Source organism: Thermobia domestica, chromosome 13, assembly GCF_964235325.1.
Source record: "Thermobia domestica chromosome 13, izTheDome1.hap1.1, whole genome shotgun sequence".
Lineage (NCBI taxonomy): Eukaryota > Metazoa > Arthropoda > Insecta > Zygentoma > Lepismatidae > Thermobia > Thermobia domestica.
Window position 1 is genome coordinate 71,028,887 of NC_137466.1, and position 17,313 is coordinate 71,046,199.

Consider the following 17,313-nt stretch of genomic DNA (forward strand, 5'->3'; position numbering starts at 1 on the left):
CTCTGCAAATGGGACAGCAGAGACAAAGCGGAACATTACATCAAGAAGAAATGACCAAAGCGTGTATTAACTCCTGGACAGAAGAATGTTGTTTATTCCTCACTGGTGAGCCCTGATAAAATAATTCTACCTCCTCTTCACATAAAGTTGGGGCTCTTCAAAACCTTTGTTAAGGCAATGGACAAAAGTAATGCAGGATTTTGTTACCTCAAGGAAAAGTTTCCTCGGGTTAGTGACGCTAAAATCAAGGAAGGGATTTTTCTAGGCCCCCAAATAAGATGTTTGATTCCACTAGTTAACAAATTTAAACTTTTTGTTTGTTACATGAGAAAAATCACCTGATCTTAAAGGAACTTTTTGCGCTGAATTCGAATATGCACTCGGTTTCTCTCCATCACGTACAGTTTTCCCGTAACAGAGGGATTTTCGGGAAATTCCCTCAAAAATTTCCCTTTTTCAGATATTTTATTCCCCTAGCTCCTGTCTCCTTACATATAGTAACATAGAAATTATACCTAAGTATACCTTGATTTAAATTTAATAAACCCTAAAAGTTTCGTAAAAATCGCTTTGTTCTTTCTAGAGAAATAAATATATTTGTATGTATACTGTGTGCACTGTTTATTGCACCTGATAGTAATGCTTTCAGATCTCCTGAGTTGGGGTAAAAACGATTTGCTTTATTACTACAAACACAGACATAAAAATGAATATTTACAATAGTCAACAACATACTTGTATTGCTCTCTGTAAATTAGAAACGTGTATAAAAATAGAATGTACTTCCAACGTATATTTTTTTAAACGTACAGTATATGTATATCTGAATACATATATATATACAATTCTCCAAGTTTTTTCGTTTTGTTCATGAAATGGTTATCAATATTTGTTATCAAATGTAACAGAATGCAAAAGAACTTCCATTTCCCGAGCCCCCTACCAACTGGGAAGAGATATGGCCAAAAGACTCTGATGATGATCATGACCTTGATGAACCATCGACATCAACATGTACATCCAAGGATCCAACGTTCATCCCTGACTGTGTTCGCGAGCCACATTTCATCCGGCAATGTGAACTTAATGCCCTAGTCCGTGATTTGCACCTGACAAAACAAGAGGCGGAACTTCTGGGATCAAGGCTCCAGCAGTGGAACTTATTGGATGCAGAAACGAACATATCAGTGTACAGGAAAAGGCATGTTCAATTTTCAAGCTATTTCTCAATGCAAGATAATGTGTGCGTATGTACGGATATAAATGGGTTGATGGCGGAGCTAGGAATTCCTTACGTTCCAGAAGAATGGAGGTTATTTATCGACGCGTCAAAGGTCAGCCTTAAAGCTGCCCTTTTACATAATGGAAATAAAAAAACCTTCTATACCACTTGCGCACTCAGTGAAGATTAAGGAATCCTATGACACCATGTCAACTTTGCTAAATCTTATAAATTACAAGGACCATTGTTGGCAAATATGTTGTGATCTCAAGGTAGTTGGTATTTTATTAGGACTGCAGTGCGGTTACACGAAGTACCAATGTTTTTTATGTTTATGGGATAGCCGAACTGATGACAAATATTATGAAGTGAAGGAATGGGAACCTAGAGTGAATTACGTACCTGGAGAATGCAACGTCAAATACGCTCCTTTGGTAGATCCTAATAAGATATTACTACCGCCACTTCATATCAAGTTAGGACTTATGAAAAACTTTGTCAAAGCCATGGACACATCTGGTGAAGGTTTCAAGTATTTGCGAGATAAGTTCCCTAACCTGAGTGATGCTAAGATTTCAGCGGGAGTGTTTATTGGTACCCAAATTAGGAAATTAATACTTGATGATAGCTTTGACAGCAAGTTAAACAGTGCTGAGCTAGCTGCCTGGACAGCATTTAAGTGTGTTGTGCGCAACTTTCTGGGCAATAACAAAGCTGAGAGTTACACAGAAATCGTACAGGACATGATACAGAAATACAAAGAGTTGGGTTGTAGGATGTCTTTAAAAATCCACTTTTCGCACTCCCACCTCAGCTTCTTTCCTGCTAACCTAGGTGCTCTCAGCGACGAACAGGGGGAAAGATTCCACCAAGATATAATGGCAATGGAGAAAAGGTACCAGGGACGATGGGATCCTTCAATGATGGGGGACTATTGTTGGGGTCTGTTAGAGAATGCAACATTTCTTACAAAAGAAGGAAGTAGTGTACGTTTATGTAACCCAATGGAAGTTTCATATATTGTGATAGTTTTGATTGTCTTTTCATGACCTTTTGGGACATTTGTATTATTGTTTATTGTAAATTGTCACACTTGTATATTATATTGTATTATATTTTATATACACCCTCCATTCCAAAAGAAACCGAACGTTTTAAGAAAACAAAAAAGCAATGTACATTTTGGAACAAATCATTTTTATTAATCAATGTATTCCCATTCTGCATCGATACACATATTTGCACGCTCCAACAAGTTGTCAAACGACTTCTCCATGTCCTTTATTGGAATGGTCTTTAGGACGGCGGTCGTCGCCTTCTCAATGGCATCAATCGATGCGTGCCACTTTCCTTTCATCGCCAAATGCAGTTTCGGGAACAGATAGAAATCGCACGGAGCGAGATCTGGTGAATAGGGCGGGTGATGCAACCGAATAATGTGATTTTTGACCAAAAATTCAGTTACAAGTCGCGAACGATGTGATGGTGCATTATCGTCCAAAAGAGTCCAACTGCCGATTTCGCGATATTCGGGCCGAATACGACAAATTCTTGAAAGCAAACGCTTCATGACGCCCAAGTAAAACTCTCCAGTGACTGTCTGGCCTGGCTGAACAAATTCTTTGTGGATAATTCCTTTTGAATCGTAAAAACAAATCAGCATCACATTAACTTTTGACTTCACCAAGCGACTTTTTTTGGGTGTTCCTTCATCCGGCGCTCTCCATTCAGCACTTTGCCGCTTTGTTTCGGGCTCATATTCAAAACACCATGTCTCGTCACCAGTTACAATCGATTTCAAGAAGTTTCGATCCTGCCGAGCTCTTTTAACGATGTCTTTGCAATGCGCAATTCGATCAACTTTTTGGTCTTCGGTGAGTTTGTGTGGTACAAACCTTCTTAAGGCCCAAAACTTCGGTCAAAATGCGGTATGCGGTTGTTTGAGGAATGCCTAATTCCATTTCAATAACTTTCACCGACGATTTTTTGTTATATTTGATGAATTCACGCACTTTTTCGATGTTTTCTTCCGATAATCCGGTTCTGGGACGGCCTGATCTTTCGTCATCATCCAGCGTCTCTCTACCCGATTTGAATCGCCTGAACCACTCGTAAACTTGCGTACGGGATAGACACTCATCACCATATGCATTTTGTAGCATTTGGTGCGTTTCACTAAAAGTTTTACCCAGTTTAACACAAAACTCAATTGCAGCTCGTTGTTTGAAACTCATTTTCCGACCGATGTACACAACACACTGACAGTTGAAACGCAATAACTTTGTTGCCGTGCATCCAAATGTCATGACATTTATACCAGTTGTGAATGAGGGACTACGCCATCTACTGGTAAAATATTACAACAGATGGCACTAGTGGTACTATTTGTTTTCAAAAGTTCGGTTTCTTTTGGAATGGAGGGTGTATGTGTTTGTGGTAATAAAGCAAAACGTTTTACCTCAACTTAAGAGATCTGAAAGCATTACTATAAGGTGCAATAAACAGTACACACAGTATACATACAAACACATTTATTTCTCTAGGAAGAATAAAGCGATTATTACGAAACTTGGAGGGTTTGTTAAATATGAATCAAAGTATACTTAGGTATAATTTCTATGTTAGTATATGCAAGGGGACAAGATCTTGGGGTGTAAAATAAACAAAAAGGGAAATTTTTTAGGGATTTTCCCGAAAATCCCTCTGTTACGGGAAAATCGTACGTGATGGAGAAAAACCGAGTGCATATTCGAATTCAGCGCAAAAAGTTCCTTTAAGAACAGGTATTTCCTTTTATGTAACAAAACCTTTGTTAACTAGTGTTCGTGACCAAAAATTTGAGGATCTCTTAACTCCGGTTGAGAAAGCAGCTTGGTGTTCATTTAAATGTTTAACAGATAATTTTTTAGAAACCAGAAAGCCCCAAATTACCGTGAAATTGTGAGTGATTTCCTGCAATCATTCAAGGAAATGGTTTGCAACATGTCCCTTAAAGTTAACTTTCTAGACTCCCACCTAGATTTCTTTCCTGAAAACCTTGGTGCTGTTAGTGATGAGCATGAGGAACGTTTTCTCCATGGAGAAGAGATACCAGGGACAGAAGAGTTCACAAATGCAAGCTGATTACTGTTGGACACTCAAAATAGATGTTCGAGAAGCCAAACACAAAAGAAAGTCGACAACTAAAACATTTTAGTTAAGGTAAGTAAGTGTTCTTTTATTAAGAAGATACCATTCACTTCTTTTGTATTATTTATTAAGTAGACATAAAATTATGTTTTAGAGCAGTTCCTGTTTCTGTATCACTATATGCAAATAGCAAGTTAAGACAAAAAAACCTTATAAACTACTTTTTGGAGGGAATTTCCAACAAAATCCCTCTAGAAATTCCCTCATACAAAAAATGGTGACACGATGTACACATCATTAAAAATATGTTTTATTTCAAATCCAATGAGGTATAAACCGTACTTATATTGTAATTTTCGTGGAAGTTATATGTGATTTTATCTGCACTAATGAATATGGTAAAATGAACAGTACACATAGCATATTTTTATATAAATATATTTATTCTCTAGAAAGAATAATGCGATTCTTATGAAACTTAGAGGGCTTACTAAGTATAAATCAAGCTAACATACAATATAATGTGTGTGCTTATATACCTAAGGGTACCCGAGCTACAGGTATGAAAAAAATGAGGGGAAATTCCCGAAAATCCCTCTGCCATAGGAAAACTGAGGGTGATGGAGAAAAACTGATTGCAGATTCGAATTCTACGTGAAATGTTATATTAGAATCAGGTATTTTCTTCCGTGTGCCAGAGAAAGAGTGTCGACTAGTGTTACCTGTACAGCTTGCTCTGGAACTTCGTTGAACATGAACACTTAACTACACACTGTTTTACGTGAAATTCGAGAACACAAATGTTCTCCTGTCTTCGTTTCCTGCCATCTTGATTTACTGTCGGCCTACCGGTAAATTCACAACTATACATCAGCTTTGCCAGCCACTAAAACTTTTAGAGCTTTTTCTCGTTTAACATAAGTTGCTTGTTATTGTGAATAAATAAATGTGAGTTATTAAACTTTGAAATTGAGAAGATAATTTATAATAGCCCTATATATATATATATATATATATATATATATATATATATATATATATATATATATATATATATACATATATATATATATATATATATATATATACATATATATATTAAAAATGTTTTTTAACTGAAAATAGCATTTACGTCAACTCGATATGTAAGGACTTAGTATTGAGGAGAACAAATATGTGAATGAATACGTTCCATAGAATGATTAAAAACACATTTTTCGCTACTACCAAAGAACCTTATTCATCTGAGATGGTATCGATAAATATGCACAGAATGAACCAAATTATAATGAAAAATGCATCGTGTGAGCTTTTAAAGGTTAATTAAATTTTAGTACGAAATCCTGACGAAGCAGCAAGTTTTTAATTTTGTATGTGAAAGAAGCAGCTGTTGACTGCATATGCTATCAGCAATATGTGCATATTATTTAAAAGTTCAACTACCTTTGTAAGTAATTACATAAGAAAATCTTATATATTTTTTTTAATCCTAGACATTTCATTTTATTTTAAATATAAAAACAGAAGTTTTAAGTATCATAAATGCTCTAACTTCTTTGGATTTAATGTTCAATAAATATGCATGTATTGACTTGCCAAGCAATGTGTTTAAAGGAAATAGTTCATGTACAATCTTGTTAACGCAAAAGAGAGTAAAGAACTCTCTCGTGGCTATGTGGTTCGAATCTCACGTTAAGTTGTAGGCCCCGTCTCATAAGAAAAACAATATATATCATGCAGTAACATTATCTAGTTGTGTTATTATTCGAGTTATAGCACATTTCAGTAAATTTCCAATATGTTAATTGATTAGTATTTTTTTTCTTTGTTAGTGATTTCGAATCCCAGCATACATGACAAGTTCTTTATGTTTTGAAGAAACTCTCAACGAATATTGACAATAATATTAGTATCTTCTATTTTCCTTCTGATTAATATAATATGTTTCTTGCGTCGAATTTCGTTGTTTCGTAAAGAAAACAAGCAAAACGTCAGAATTAAGTAACACCGTTGTTATTTTGAACGAATTATATCATTCTTTGTTAGGGCTTAGCATGTTTGGACAAATCATATGGTAAAACTACCAAATATGCTGAAGCTCTATAATTGTAAACAAAAGCAGAAGAATCGGATATCTGTAGAAATCGACCCTTGATATTGTTTAGAACGTACATAAGATAGTGCCAATACTGATGATTTTATTAAGGGACGAAAGTAATAACTTTTTTCATTCCCATCATTAAAACACTTATTTACGATTTTTATTATTTATTTATTTGTTTCATTTATTATTATTTTTTTATCATCATTCAGTATTTGATACTATGCTAGTGGTTTTTGCATTCAGTTTCTAAAATAGCAGATAGTACTTATAAAGTAGTGCATTGAAGAATGTATGCAACGTAACAAAGAGTAAATGCTTAATGCATACACGTTTTTACTGCTTTCATTGCCACACTTCAGTTTATTCATTTCCATTATATGTCTTCAATACATATTAAACTTTTCATTTCAATCATAACGAAAGGATCATTTCAGTTAAGTCTTCCTTTCTGTATATAAATATGGGTAGGCAGCTCATCAGAGATCGAATGCTGAATCAACATAACACACAAGCAAACGGTGATCTTTTTTTTTTTTTTTTTTTTTTTAAGTAGTCTATCGTATCCGGAGGAATAAACATGTAATTGGACTTCCAGACATTGCCTCAATATATTGTGCATGGTTCTTTTCAGACACCTGTGCCTCCAGATGCCAGGTCTTCCATCACACCCCATGTTGCAAGAAGGATAGCTCGTGAAAGACGTGGACGTCTCTTTTCCTATTGATCTAACTTGAGGTTTGCTCATCAACTTCTTTCTAAAAAAAACAGCTCTTTTCGAGGCCACTTTGTTTCCACATAGCTAGTCTCGTCTTCAGAACTTTTTTTTGAAAAAAAAAACAGCATTTTTACAGAGTGGCATTGCCTTCATATTTATATATTGCTTTTGTCATTTTAATTTCTTTTTTTCATCACCATCAGTGGCTTGCGATCTGAACAGGCTTGTGTCTTTGTGTGTGTGATATCACATGATACGAAAGGAATGTGGAGATGTTTAGCACCTGTACGACTTGAACCTGCAAAAAAAAGTTCCTCCGTTTCATCCTTTCTCTTATCACCTCTGTTGGCATTCGTTCATTAACTGATTGCATGGTTTGCGATAATGTATTAACAGTGCACCTTCAGACGTGTATCCTGCATGTATCAATATTGTACTCAGTATTGAAGAAAAATAATTACGTGGCACCAACCTTTTGGTTTTATGCGTTCTTTGATGTAGTAAGCAACACATTGACATACTGTGTGTAGTAGTATGCTTGTTCGTGCGTTACAATATTTGCTTTTGTATTTTGTAAAGCACTGCAAATACGTGTTTTAGAAGATTTAAAGATGAGCTTTACACCTAGCAGCTGTGTTTAAAAGAGTATACTTTAAACAATATGAAGTAAAGAAGCTGTTAGTAATAAATAATGTATTTGGTCGTCAGTAGTTTTTGAACCATTGTTATGAGAATGTACTGTATAAAACTGTACCTGTTCGTTCTAATACTTGTTCTATATTGAAATGTATTCTGACTTTTCCTGCAGTTTCTTAACGGAGATTTACTGACCTTGTTAATTATTTATGTAGCATAGAAATTATAATGTCTGTCTAAACTATTACCACATACTCTTCCGATTCAAATCACCTCTCTATATATTGATCCACATGATAAAAATGGAACGCTAGAGGCTATCTATCATACTAGAAAGTTTCTGTTAATATCCTTCACCCTGTACTAGGTGAAGTTTGCTTTTAGTACTTAGATATCTCCACGCTGTTTGCTTCTATTATTAATAGCATAAACACTAGACTTATAAAGATACCATGGGTAAATGTATTGTCGACCCTTCTTTTAAAACGTCGAATGTTCCGCTGTCCTGGCTCTTTATTTCTTATTCACTGCACTAAGTACATAATTTATAAGCTTATCGTAATTGAGAACTAAAAACTATTTAATTGAACAGGATTTGTGATACGAAGTAATAATAAGAAGAATGTGTCAGTACGAGGCACGTACAGAAAGTACAACGGTAGGAGGAGTCCTTAAGTTTGTTTATATATATATATATATAAATAATAACAATTCTTAGATTTTTTCATAACTTTTTTCAATGTTAACTTGTTAACTTTTCATTAATTTGAATTAAGTTTAAAATAACTTTTCTCTAAAAACAACAACATTAATTTATTTTTGTAGTAATAAGGAGATTTGGAAAGCCTAGATTTTAACATAAAGCATGAATTTGCTAAATAATAAGTATCAGAGTGGAAATAGGCTTTGCTGTTGAAATGTTTTTTAAGCACTTCATTGTAGCAGCTGTTCACAGAGCAGAAAATTTGCCATCTCGTTCAAATTAACGAAATGCTCGCAGGTTTTTTTTTTTTTTTTTTTTTTTTTTTTTTTTTTTTTTTGTCAAGTCTGTTTGTAAGTAGATTTTTTTTCGTTTATTGCTATCGTGAGTTTTTAAAATCTTTATAAAATTATCCTACTTACAAGTGTGCGTACTTAAGCTTTTATGGGTCTTATAATCTAAACATAATTATGCTGTTTCCTTCATTAATATTTCGCAGTTTGCTGGCAGGAATTTACGTGTCAAATTATATTTATGCTTCTTGTAGAATAAAAGGTAAAAAGTACGTAGATATACAATGAAAAATGACAGTGATGTCTTATTTCTGCTTTCCATTTTCTTGATGTCCTTTTTTTGTCTGAGTGTGTTATTTCAAGTAAGTAATGAAAGCTTTCTTTTGAGAGACATTTACGATTAGCTCATTCTGCTCAGTTAAGTGTTTCCGTTGTGCAGTGTGTGTGCATGAACTTCTTACAAAGAGTGTTTACAATAGCCGATGTACTTTTCAACAAGTGGGTATGTTTTCTATGCTTCACTAAAATACAAGTCGTCGTCGCTCTTCTAGCATGTTACGAGCCAGCTTGAGCGAATCATAATCATGTTTCATTACACGGCATATCTTCATCTGGAACATCTTTAACTAATTAAGAATACATCATAATCTCATCATTACATCATTAAGATAAATAAGAATGCAAGCAGTAATAATATCTCAATGGTCTCGCTTCGGTGATTTTGTAGGATTTTGCAAGCCATAATCGTGCTGCATTCCTAGTTTAATATAATTCTCAAGCAGAAGTGCTCATTCGTTGCACATAAAGAATAAGATTTAATGATAAAACCGCGGATTTGAATATTGTAGAAATTGAGCTCTTTCTTCCTTTAGAAGTGGAATTTTCGAAAAACATTGCAACACGTGTTTGCTCTTTTATAATGAAGAGTGTAAGTAGTGAATGTCACACCTCTAACTTAAGCAAATCTTCATATTCAGCGCTTTTCTGAATAAAGAATCAAAAATTGAATATTATAGATATTGTTTCCGTTTTTTCCTCCTTTTAAGAGTGGGATTTTTGAAAACATTGTGTCACGCATTAAGTTATTTTTAATGAAGAGTTACACCTAGTTTCATTTCCCTTACTTCAGAGATTCGTGCGTTTTATATATATACAGGGTATTTCAAAACAACACCGACAGCGTGAAGACTTCACTTAGGCACTAGTATATGTCCTATCAAAATATCCAAGTTTCAAAATCCTGTGAAACTCCCTCAACAGTTTTTATAGAAGTAGTTGGTGAGTACTCCAAATTATATGCCCGTAGCCAAACTTCCTCTATAAAAATTGTAGCGTGAGTACCGCAGGCTTCTGAAACATGTATAACCTATTTTTGGATAGCGCACATATTAGTTCCTAAGTGAAGTCTCTACCCGACTACGGTAGGTCCAATAGTATTGGAGCTATGGACCTATAAAGTTTTTTATTATTATTATTATTATTATTATTATTATTATTATTATTATTATATGTTATGTTTTCGGCAGCCTAGAACTCCGAAATGACGAATTTCTGCATCCAGGTTGGTCTATACTTTTTGTCTTATCTTGGTGTCGGGAATCACCTCCCAAACGTTGTCGGTGTTGTTTTAAAACATCCTATATATATTCGATTTCGAAAATTAGAAATAATTTTTAAAAAATCACACCTATCCTCAAACCTTGAAAACTATCTTATATATTTATGCTTGTTGGGGTAAAATATTAAACTCTTTAGAGTGTTCATATCTGGTGCAAAGGGATCGTTGTTCAATCCAAGATGACATGAGTTTATGGTGAACATCATGTTATCCATAGTGACTACAGTCGCTCAGTGGTAGAGCGCTCACCTCTGTTGCTGTCTCCGGCCACTTGAGATTGTGGTGGACAACATTGCGTCCGTGGATTTTCTTGATGTTCTCTGGTCCCATATCCTCATTCCACCAATTATGTCTTTATCATTCACTTTCATTAAATTATTGAAATTAAATTAAACCTTTAAGTTTTACGTCCCACGATTTTAGCGGCTAGGCTAAAGGAGACTATGATAATAAGAAATGAATGAAATGGTGGAATGAAGAAAGTGGGAGGAAACGGGAGAACCCCAAGAAAACCCACGCACACGTTGTTTGTCCACCACAAAGTTCACTTGGCGCGAGCTGGGATCGAACCAGGGACCCCACACACCAGAGGTGAACGCTCTACCACTGAGCCACCGCGGCCCCTTTGATTAAATTATTTTTCTCATTTAGGCTTCAAGGTATAACTATAGGACATATAATTAAATATTTCAGTTCAGCACCGTATCCGTTCTGAAGATTTCATTTCAGCAGTTTGAACTGAATTATCTTGTTCCTTTTTCTCTCCTCTTTATTTCACCAAGTATTTTTCATCATTTATTCCGCGTTTACCATCCATCTGTAATCTATAGGGCATAACTGCCGGATATGTTAACTGAATGTTTAATGTCATTTAAACAAATGTCGTCCCTTACGGATCACATCGGAAATAGTAAAACCTTATCTTAAGTGTCAAAAGAGAACACTGCTTGATGCACAGTGCGGCAATTGGGAAACTAGACTGAATCTCTTAAAAAATAAATGAATGACAAGTGGAAGCTGTGGTTTATTGTAAGTAGGAATCTTTTGTCCACTTACAGCTTTGCACTATCCAATAAGTCATCGAAATGAATTGTGGAAGCATTCGTTGCTACTTTCTGAATGGTGGTAACAATAAAATTTAAAAAAATAAAATAAAAAAAACTACTGCTGCTTTTAATTTGGGAGACCACAAACACTTTTTTGAGCTAAATACTTATGGACAGTCACTGTGTTGTGCACGAAACGTGCACATAGCTTCTGTTTTTTTTTTTTTTTTTTTTTTTTTTATTCCTCCCTTATTATGTGTCGAACAGTCCTTTTTCCACAAGGTTTGATATTACCCTGAGATTTGCATGTCAGTCATTTAAATTGATATTCTGGACTTCATGTGTCAATTGTTCTGACAGACTTGCCCTGATCTGGTCGCTCGTCATCTTGCAAAGACACCCTGCTGGCATTGAATCTCTGCTGCCATTTGAAATCATGACAGCGGGAAGGGCAATTGCCCCATAAACCGTTTCAAATATCTCAGATGTTTCCGTTGAAGTTTTCCAAAAACGCACATAGAACTTGATGTTCACTCTTTGTACAGTACCATTACAGAAATGATGACGAAATATCACAAAACTAGTCTGTACATACTGAACCGCATCACGCGTTACACTGATGACCAGCTGAGCTGGAAATTTATGGGTGTGTTCCCAAGGTCACACGCAAGATTCACCACTATGAAAAATTTCCATACCAAAACTAACTTCGCAATGAAAAATACGAGTTTCCCTTTCTAATTGCTGCTCTGTGTAAACACTATTCACAGAGCAGTAAATCAAGAAGGGTGAACTCTATCAAGATAAACTGTAGAACACTGAAAACTATTACTTTTTTCAGTGATGTACCTAATCGTTTTTTCCATCCCTTGATTTCTTTGCTATCTCCATCTTCTCCATTGCACTCTTGTTAACTTCTGTTGCTGAGTAAAGCATAATTTCAACAGGATAGATACATAAATTTTCTATTAATCTTCATTTTTCTTTGTGTGAACTCGTGTAAATAACATTTTTTTAAAAGTGATTTTAGGCATTAATTTTTATAAAATGAACAACAAAGTCACACATGTTATGACGAGAAAGCTTCAAAGTATTGCTTGTTTGTCTCCTATGTCACAGATTAATATGAGAAGATGATCCCGTCGGAAAATCATCCTGGATGAAAACATGTGAGGTATATATTTTTTTCTAAAACGAACAGGAGCAATTTTAATTCTAACTTGGCACATATATTAACCTTACGAAAACCATTTCAGTTCTTAATAAAGCTCATATTAAATAAATATGTACAGAAGCAGATACGCTTCCATATAGACAAAATGCGGAAGAAACGACACGAGTAGGCGCAGCAGAGAAGCATGAAAATTGCACTACTGAAGCAGTTGTATCTGCTAGCAGAGTAATGGAGTTGTGCGAAGTCTAATGGCACCGAAAGTGAATCAATTCTGGAAAGGTTACATAATATCACTTTCCAGTGCACGTTTCAGCTGTTCTAATAGATAAACAGTGCCACAGAAACACAGATTTGATAGTGGGTGCTCCATTATGAATGCCATAGTGCCAGCGCGTGTATCAGGAACTAAGCCGTATACGAAATAGAGTCCTGACAACTTACAGGTATCTGGCAACTAGTGTTGCGCGGAATTAAGACTTGATGGGATCGGAGAATCAACTAACACAGTGTGTCACGTCCATTCAGTTCTGTGTGTCCCAACCAACCGTCCACCGTGACATTCACAAAAGTTCCGTCGCAGTATTGTCCATATAGCGAATGTTAATTCTCCGAAAGCCAGTCATGTCGTGCAGAAAATAACACGAGCACCATCTTTAGGCCGATCGATGGAATTTTGTAGTACCGTAACCGTAAATGAGGCGAGGATATAACTGTTCGATTGTGGAAGCGTTTGAGTAATTATGTACAGAAGTATCGATGTAGAAGAATGAAGCTGTTTCATTCAACACTACACCGACAGTTATTCACACGGTTTCATGGTTTTAAATGGATTTTGTTAAGAAAATATTAAAGCTATGTCGCGTTGCCAACAATGTAAAAATTAATGCTGTGTGTTATCAAGAACATGTTTACACAGATATTTATAACGAGATCTCTAACTTTATAGAAGGAACACCAGTCAGGAACAACTTAATCTGGCTGTCCGGATACAAGGCCAGGTCATTGTTGGCATTCTACAGACGAATGAAGCTAAGATAGAAATTCGTGCTATTCCTTTCCCAGTGAAATGTCCCGATGCTAGCCTAAATGGACTTTTGAAACACCACCTTTTTGCTTTTAATATACCAACAGTTTCCAGCCTCTGAACGGTTTTCCAACGGGAAAGAAATAAGATACGTAAAATAAAATACATGTTGCACATACATAACGGATATTCGATGAGTAAGTCGAATAACTTCGTATAATCTTGTAAAATGCTTCGTGTGCGTACGTTACATTTCAGAAACGGAACATACTAGTACTCGTTCCGGTGTGATTGCCAAAACCAGTGGGATTAGTTTTCATGATTTTAAAAAGAGGCGCTTGAAAAATCGACTTTTCGAAGTTGCGGCAACTTACAAGCTCAGAAAGATGTTCTTGATCCATGATGGTTAGAATTGTTTTGTTTTGTTGTGATATGGGAAATCATCTCTCGATTTTTTTTCCGCCGTGACCTAGTCTTAGCTGTTTAGGAACTCTTCATTATATGTATTTCTGTGATACCTAGTATCTAAGTAGTGTTATTCTAAATGCTCGCACAATGGCAACAAATGAAATTTAAAAAATGGAATTTCCGGGTTTGGTGATGTCTTGACTATCCCGAAGATTTTCTTGAGATCTACCAAACGAATGCCGCAATGGTACCTTTTTGGCCACGGCTGGCTTCCATTACTTCGCCCCTTAGTGTTGTAATTATCGTTGATTGTTGATAATTCCAGTGTAAATTGGTCCCCAGGCTTTGTCTGGAAATCGGTTAAATAAATAACTTCCAACGAACATAGTTAAAGCCGTTTTATTTGGTGGCTAGAGGTGTGGGGTAATTTAGTAAGGATGCGCATACCTAAGAAGTTTAAATGCCAGACAAAGCAAATCCTATCCTTAGAATCATTGCCAGCCAAAAGCACATAACAAACTTATTCTGTGTAAGCTATTCGCGAAAGATGATCTAAGATCAGTAATCTCATCCTTCATAAAATAAATTATACTTGGGAACCCGTTGCACTATTCGGAGAGTTAGTTTGTTTTGCCCCTAACCGCTGCTGGTACATCCATCGTATAGCTCTCTGAAATTGTCATCATCACCTGCTACTCTAGCATATAATTAGAACTTTACACAAATATATTAAGAAATCATCGTGTATGCAACAATTAAAATGTTTCTCTGTGTCCCCTAATAATTAAGTAAAAAATTTTTGTGTTGTTTCATTGTTTTTCAGGCGGGGCTTGCAGCGGCACCAGCACGTGCTGTTTCAGCTGTAAAGAACATGAACATTCCACAGCAGATTAAAGATATCAAGCTTCCAGACTTGCCACAAGCCATTAAAGATTTGAAATTCTGACCAAGCGCCCTCCGGAGGCAGGAAGCAAGCTGACAGCTACAAGATCACTGGCAACACATTGACATTCAAGAGGAAGACGAAGCTGCATCGTTGTGTCAACAGAGCTACATGTAAAGAAGGAAAACAGGTAGAGGGGGAAAGCAGACCATTGGTATAATACTCTTGTGGTACTTAGTTTAACGAGAATTACCATTTGATATTTTCCGTGTATCAGTTTAAATTTATATTCCTTCAGAGTGAATCGAAATACATATGTCGAACATCAGGAGCTATTTCCTGTTGAATCAAAGATCACTACACTTACGAGGCAGAAGCATAGAAAATTCTGTCGGCAACAGTTATTAAGAGCTGCAGCTTCAAAATAAATAGATGTACTAGTGGGTTTAAAAATCATACTTTACGCGTAGAATCAATCCACATGAAAATATTAATAAATAGTGTTTTACAAACGATTTTTTTTTTAATATATATATATAGAAAGAAGTGTTAGATCTTATGAACTTCAGCTGGCGGCTAACTGTTACCGACTGTTACTCCGTGAGTGCATTTTGGGGATTTAATTTTCTTTGTTCAGTACTTAACTATTATTAAAACGTCCAATCGTGTGAAAGTACTAGATTTTAATAAATTGTTGCCGACAGGTTTCTAACGAAGCGTTTTTCATCCTAATGTTTGTTTCATCTTAACGTTACGAATTACTGACACTTTTTTTCCTTCGTTATGTATTACTTTCTATCAAGCGAAAATTAGATGGATGAAAGATCAGAAAGAAAGTAGCCTATAATAATTGGGTTCTGTTCCAATTTCTGTAGGTGTTAAGAATGATATTAAATGTGGAGATAATTACTAGTCAGAATCAAACCGAAGACAGAAATAATGTCCATAAAGAATAGAAATAAGATATTTGTAGGAGTCCTGCCATTATGACATACATTTTTTCTGTCTTTGTAAATATCAGTCATATCTTCTACCATGGTCTGCCTGTAAGTTTGCAAAAAGGGGAATTTTTAGATAAATGAAGAAAAAGTAGGGACTGCCTCCATCACATTGCAGTTGTCACTACCAACTCAACATAAGACGTACACAAACACACATTCTTATGACCACAGATTGAGAAGGAAAACCAGTATTTACCGGCTATAGATCGATATTTTTCAATCCAAGAACCAAATACACTATCAGAGTTACGAAATCTATGACCAGAAACAAAATAGTAGTAAAACAAAATACCATTGAGTCATGACTGTCTTTGGTGTACAAACATTTGTAAGATTGTCTCTTTCTAAATATATATTCAACAATTTTCTAGTCCCATATATATATAAAGAAAATATTTTAGTAACAGTCTGCATGCGTTCGTAATATTTAAATTTACACATTTCATAGGGGAGGGGGGTGTACAGATCTTGTAAGTTCAATTGTAAACGGGATGCCATGTTATGAAAGTAATTAATGACTGCTGTGCGTTACGTTTAAGTAAGCTCTTGGTTAATGTTGCCTGTATATGAACACTTCAGTGTCATTTTTGGGTATGTAGTGCTCTCATCACACGTCAGTGTGAGGTTTTATGAAATTTGTTATATAAAGATAAGATTAAAATAAATATATATTTATTGTTTTTGATAGTTTCTGTCTTGCTGTGCCCACTTTCCTCAAATTTTTCTGTTACATTTATTTATTTATCTGTTTATTTCGGAGGTTTACTGATGTGATTTCGATACCAGCGATACATGTTATTTTAGTCAAACTAAGAAATACCGTCAGTGTCAAGACACTTGATCGATAAATCTTCGGTAACGTAATATATAAAGGTCAGACCATCTGAAGTGGTCCAAAGATGGTAAAATTGGTTGCTCGACTATCTCCGAAAATTATAGAATTTGGAATGTGATAAACCTTGTGTATGAGAAAGTCAATAACAGTATTCACGTTGTCGTATACAAGTGTTCCTGAATGGCGGCCATCTTTGTTGTCGGTGGAGTGTCAGTTTATGCATTTGCAAGCGTGTAGTAAAACTAAAGTTGCACAGGACGTACGAATCAGACAAATACGAAACAAAAACGAATGTTTACAGGAGAGACTGAAGTACACGAAGAATATATATTCTTGCTTCTAAATAAATGTGCAGGGTTGCAAACCAATCCAAGATACGGAAGTTAATGTGTTCACAAGGTTGCGTTACATCGATCTGTGCCACATAACGCAGTCTTGTAAACACAGTAACTTCCGTAACTGGGATTGGATTTCAATGGCACTTTGCTGGTACATTAAGTGCCTTAATATCGCAGTCCAGTTCGA

At 35.4% G+C, this 17,313-nt stretch overlaps 1 protein-coding gene and 1 non-coding gene across 3 annotated transcripts in view; one reads left to right on the forward strand and one right to left on the reverse strand.

Moving 5' to 3' along the window:
• or (AP-3 complex subunit sigma-2 or) overlaps positions 1-16,633 on the forward strand; it is a 55,106-nt gene extending 38,473 nt beyond the window's left edge. Inside the window, exons 5-6 of one of the 2 annotated variants that reach the window (XM_081735883.1) lie at positions 7,087-7,190; positions 14,893-16,633. In XM_081735883.1, the coding sequence (XP_081592009.1) occupies positions 7,087-7,179 (93 nt within the window). In that variant the 3' untranslated portion in view covers positions 7,180-7,190; positions 14,893-16,633. The remainder of the gene's footprint in view (positions 1-7,086; positions 7,191-14,892) is intronic. The other variant, XM_081735882.1, reaches the window with a different exon arrangement.
• TRNAQ-CUG (transfer RNA glutamine (anticodon CUG)) lies at positions 10,967-11,039 on the reverse strand. The gene has a single exon. It is a non-coding gene; the product is annotated as a tRNA-Gln (tRNA).
• Positions 16,634-17,313: the final 680 nt, after the last annotated feature.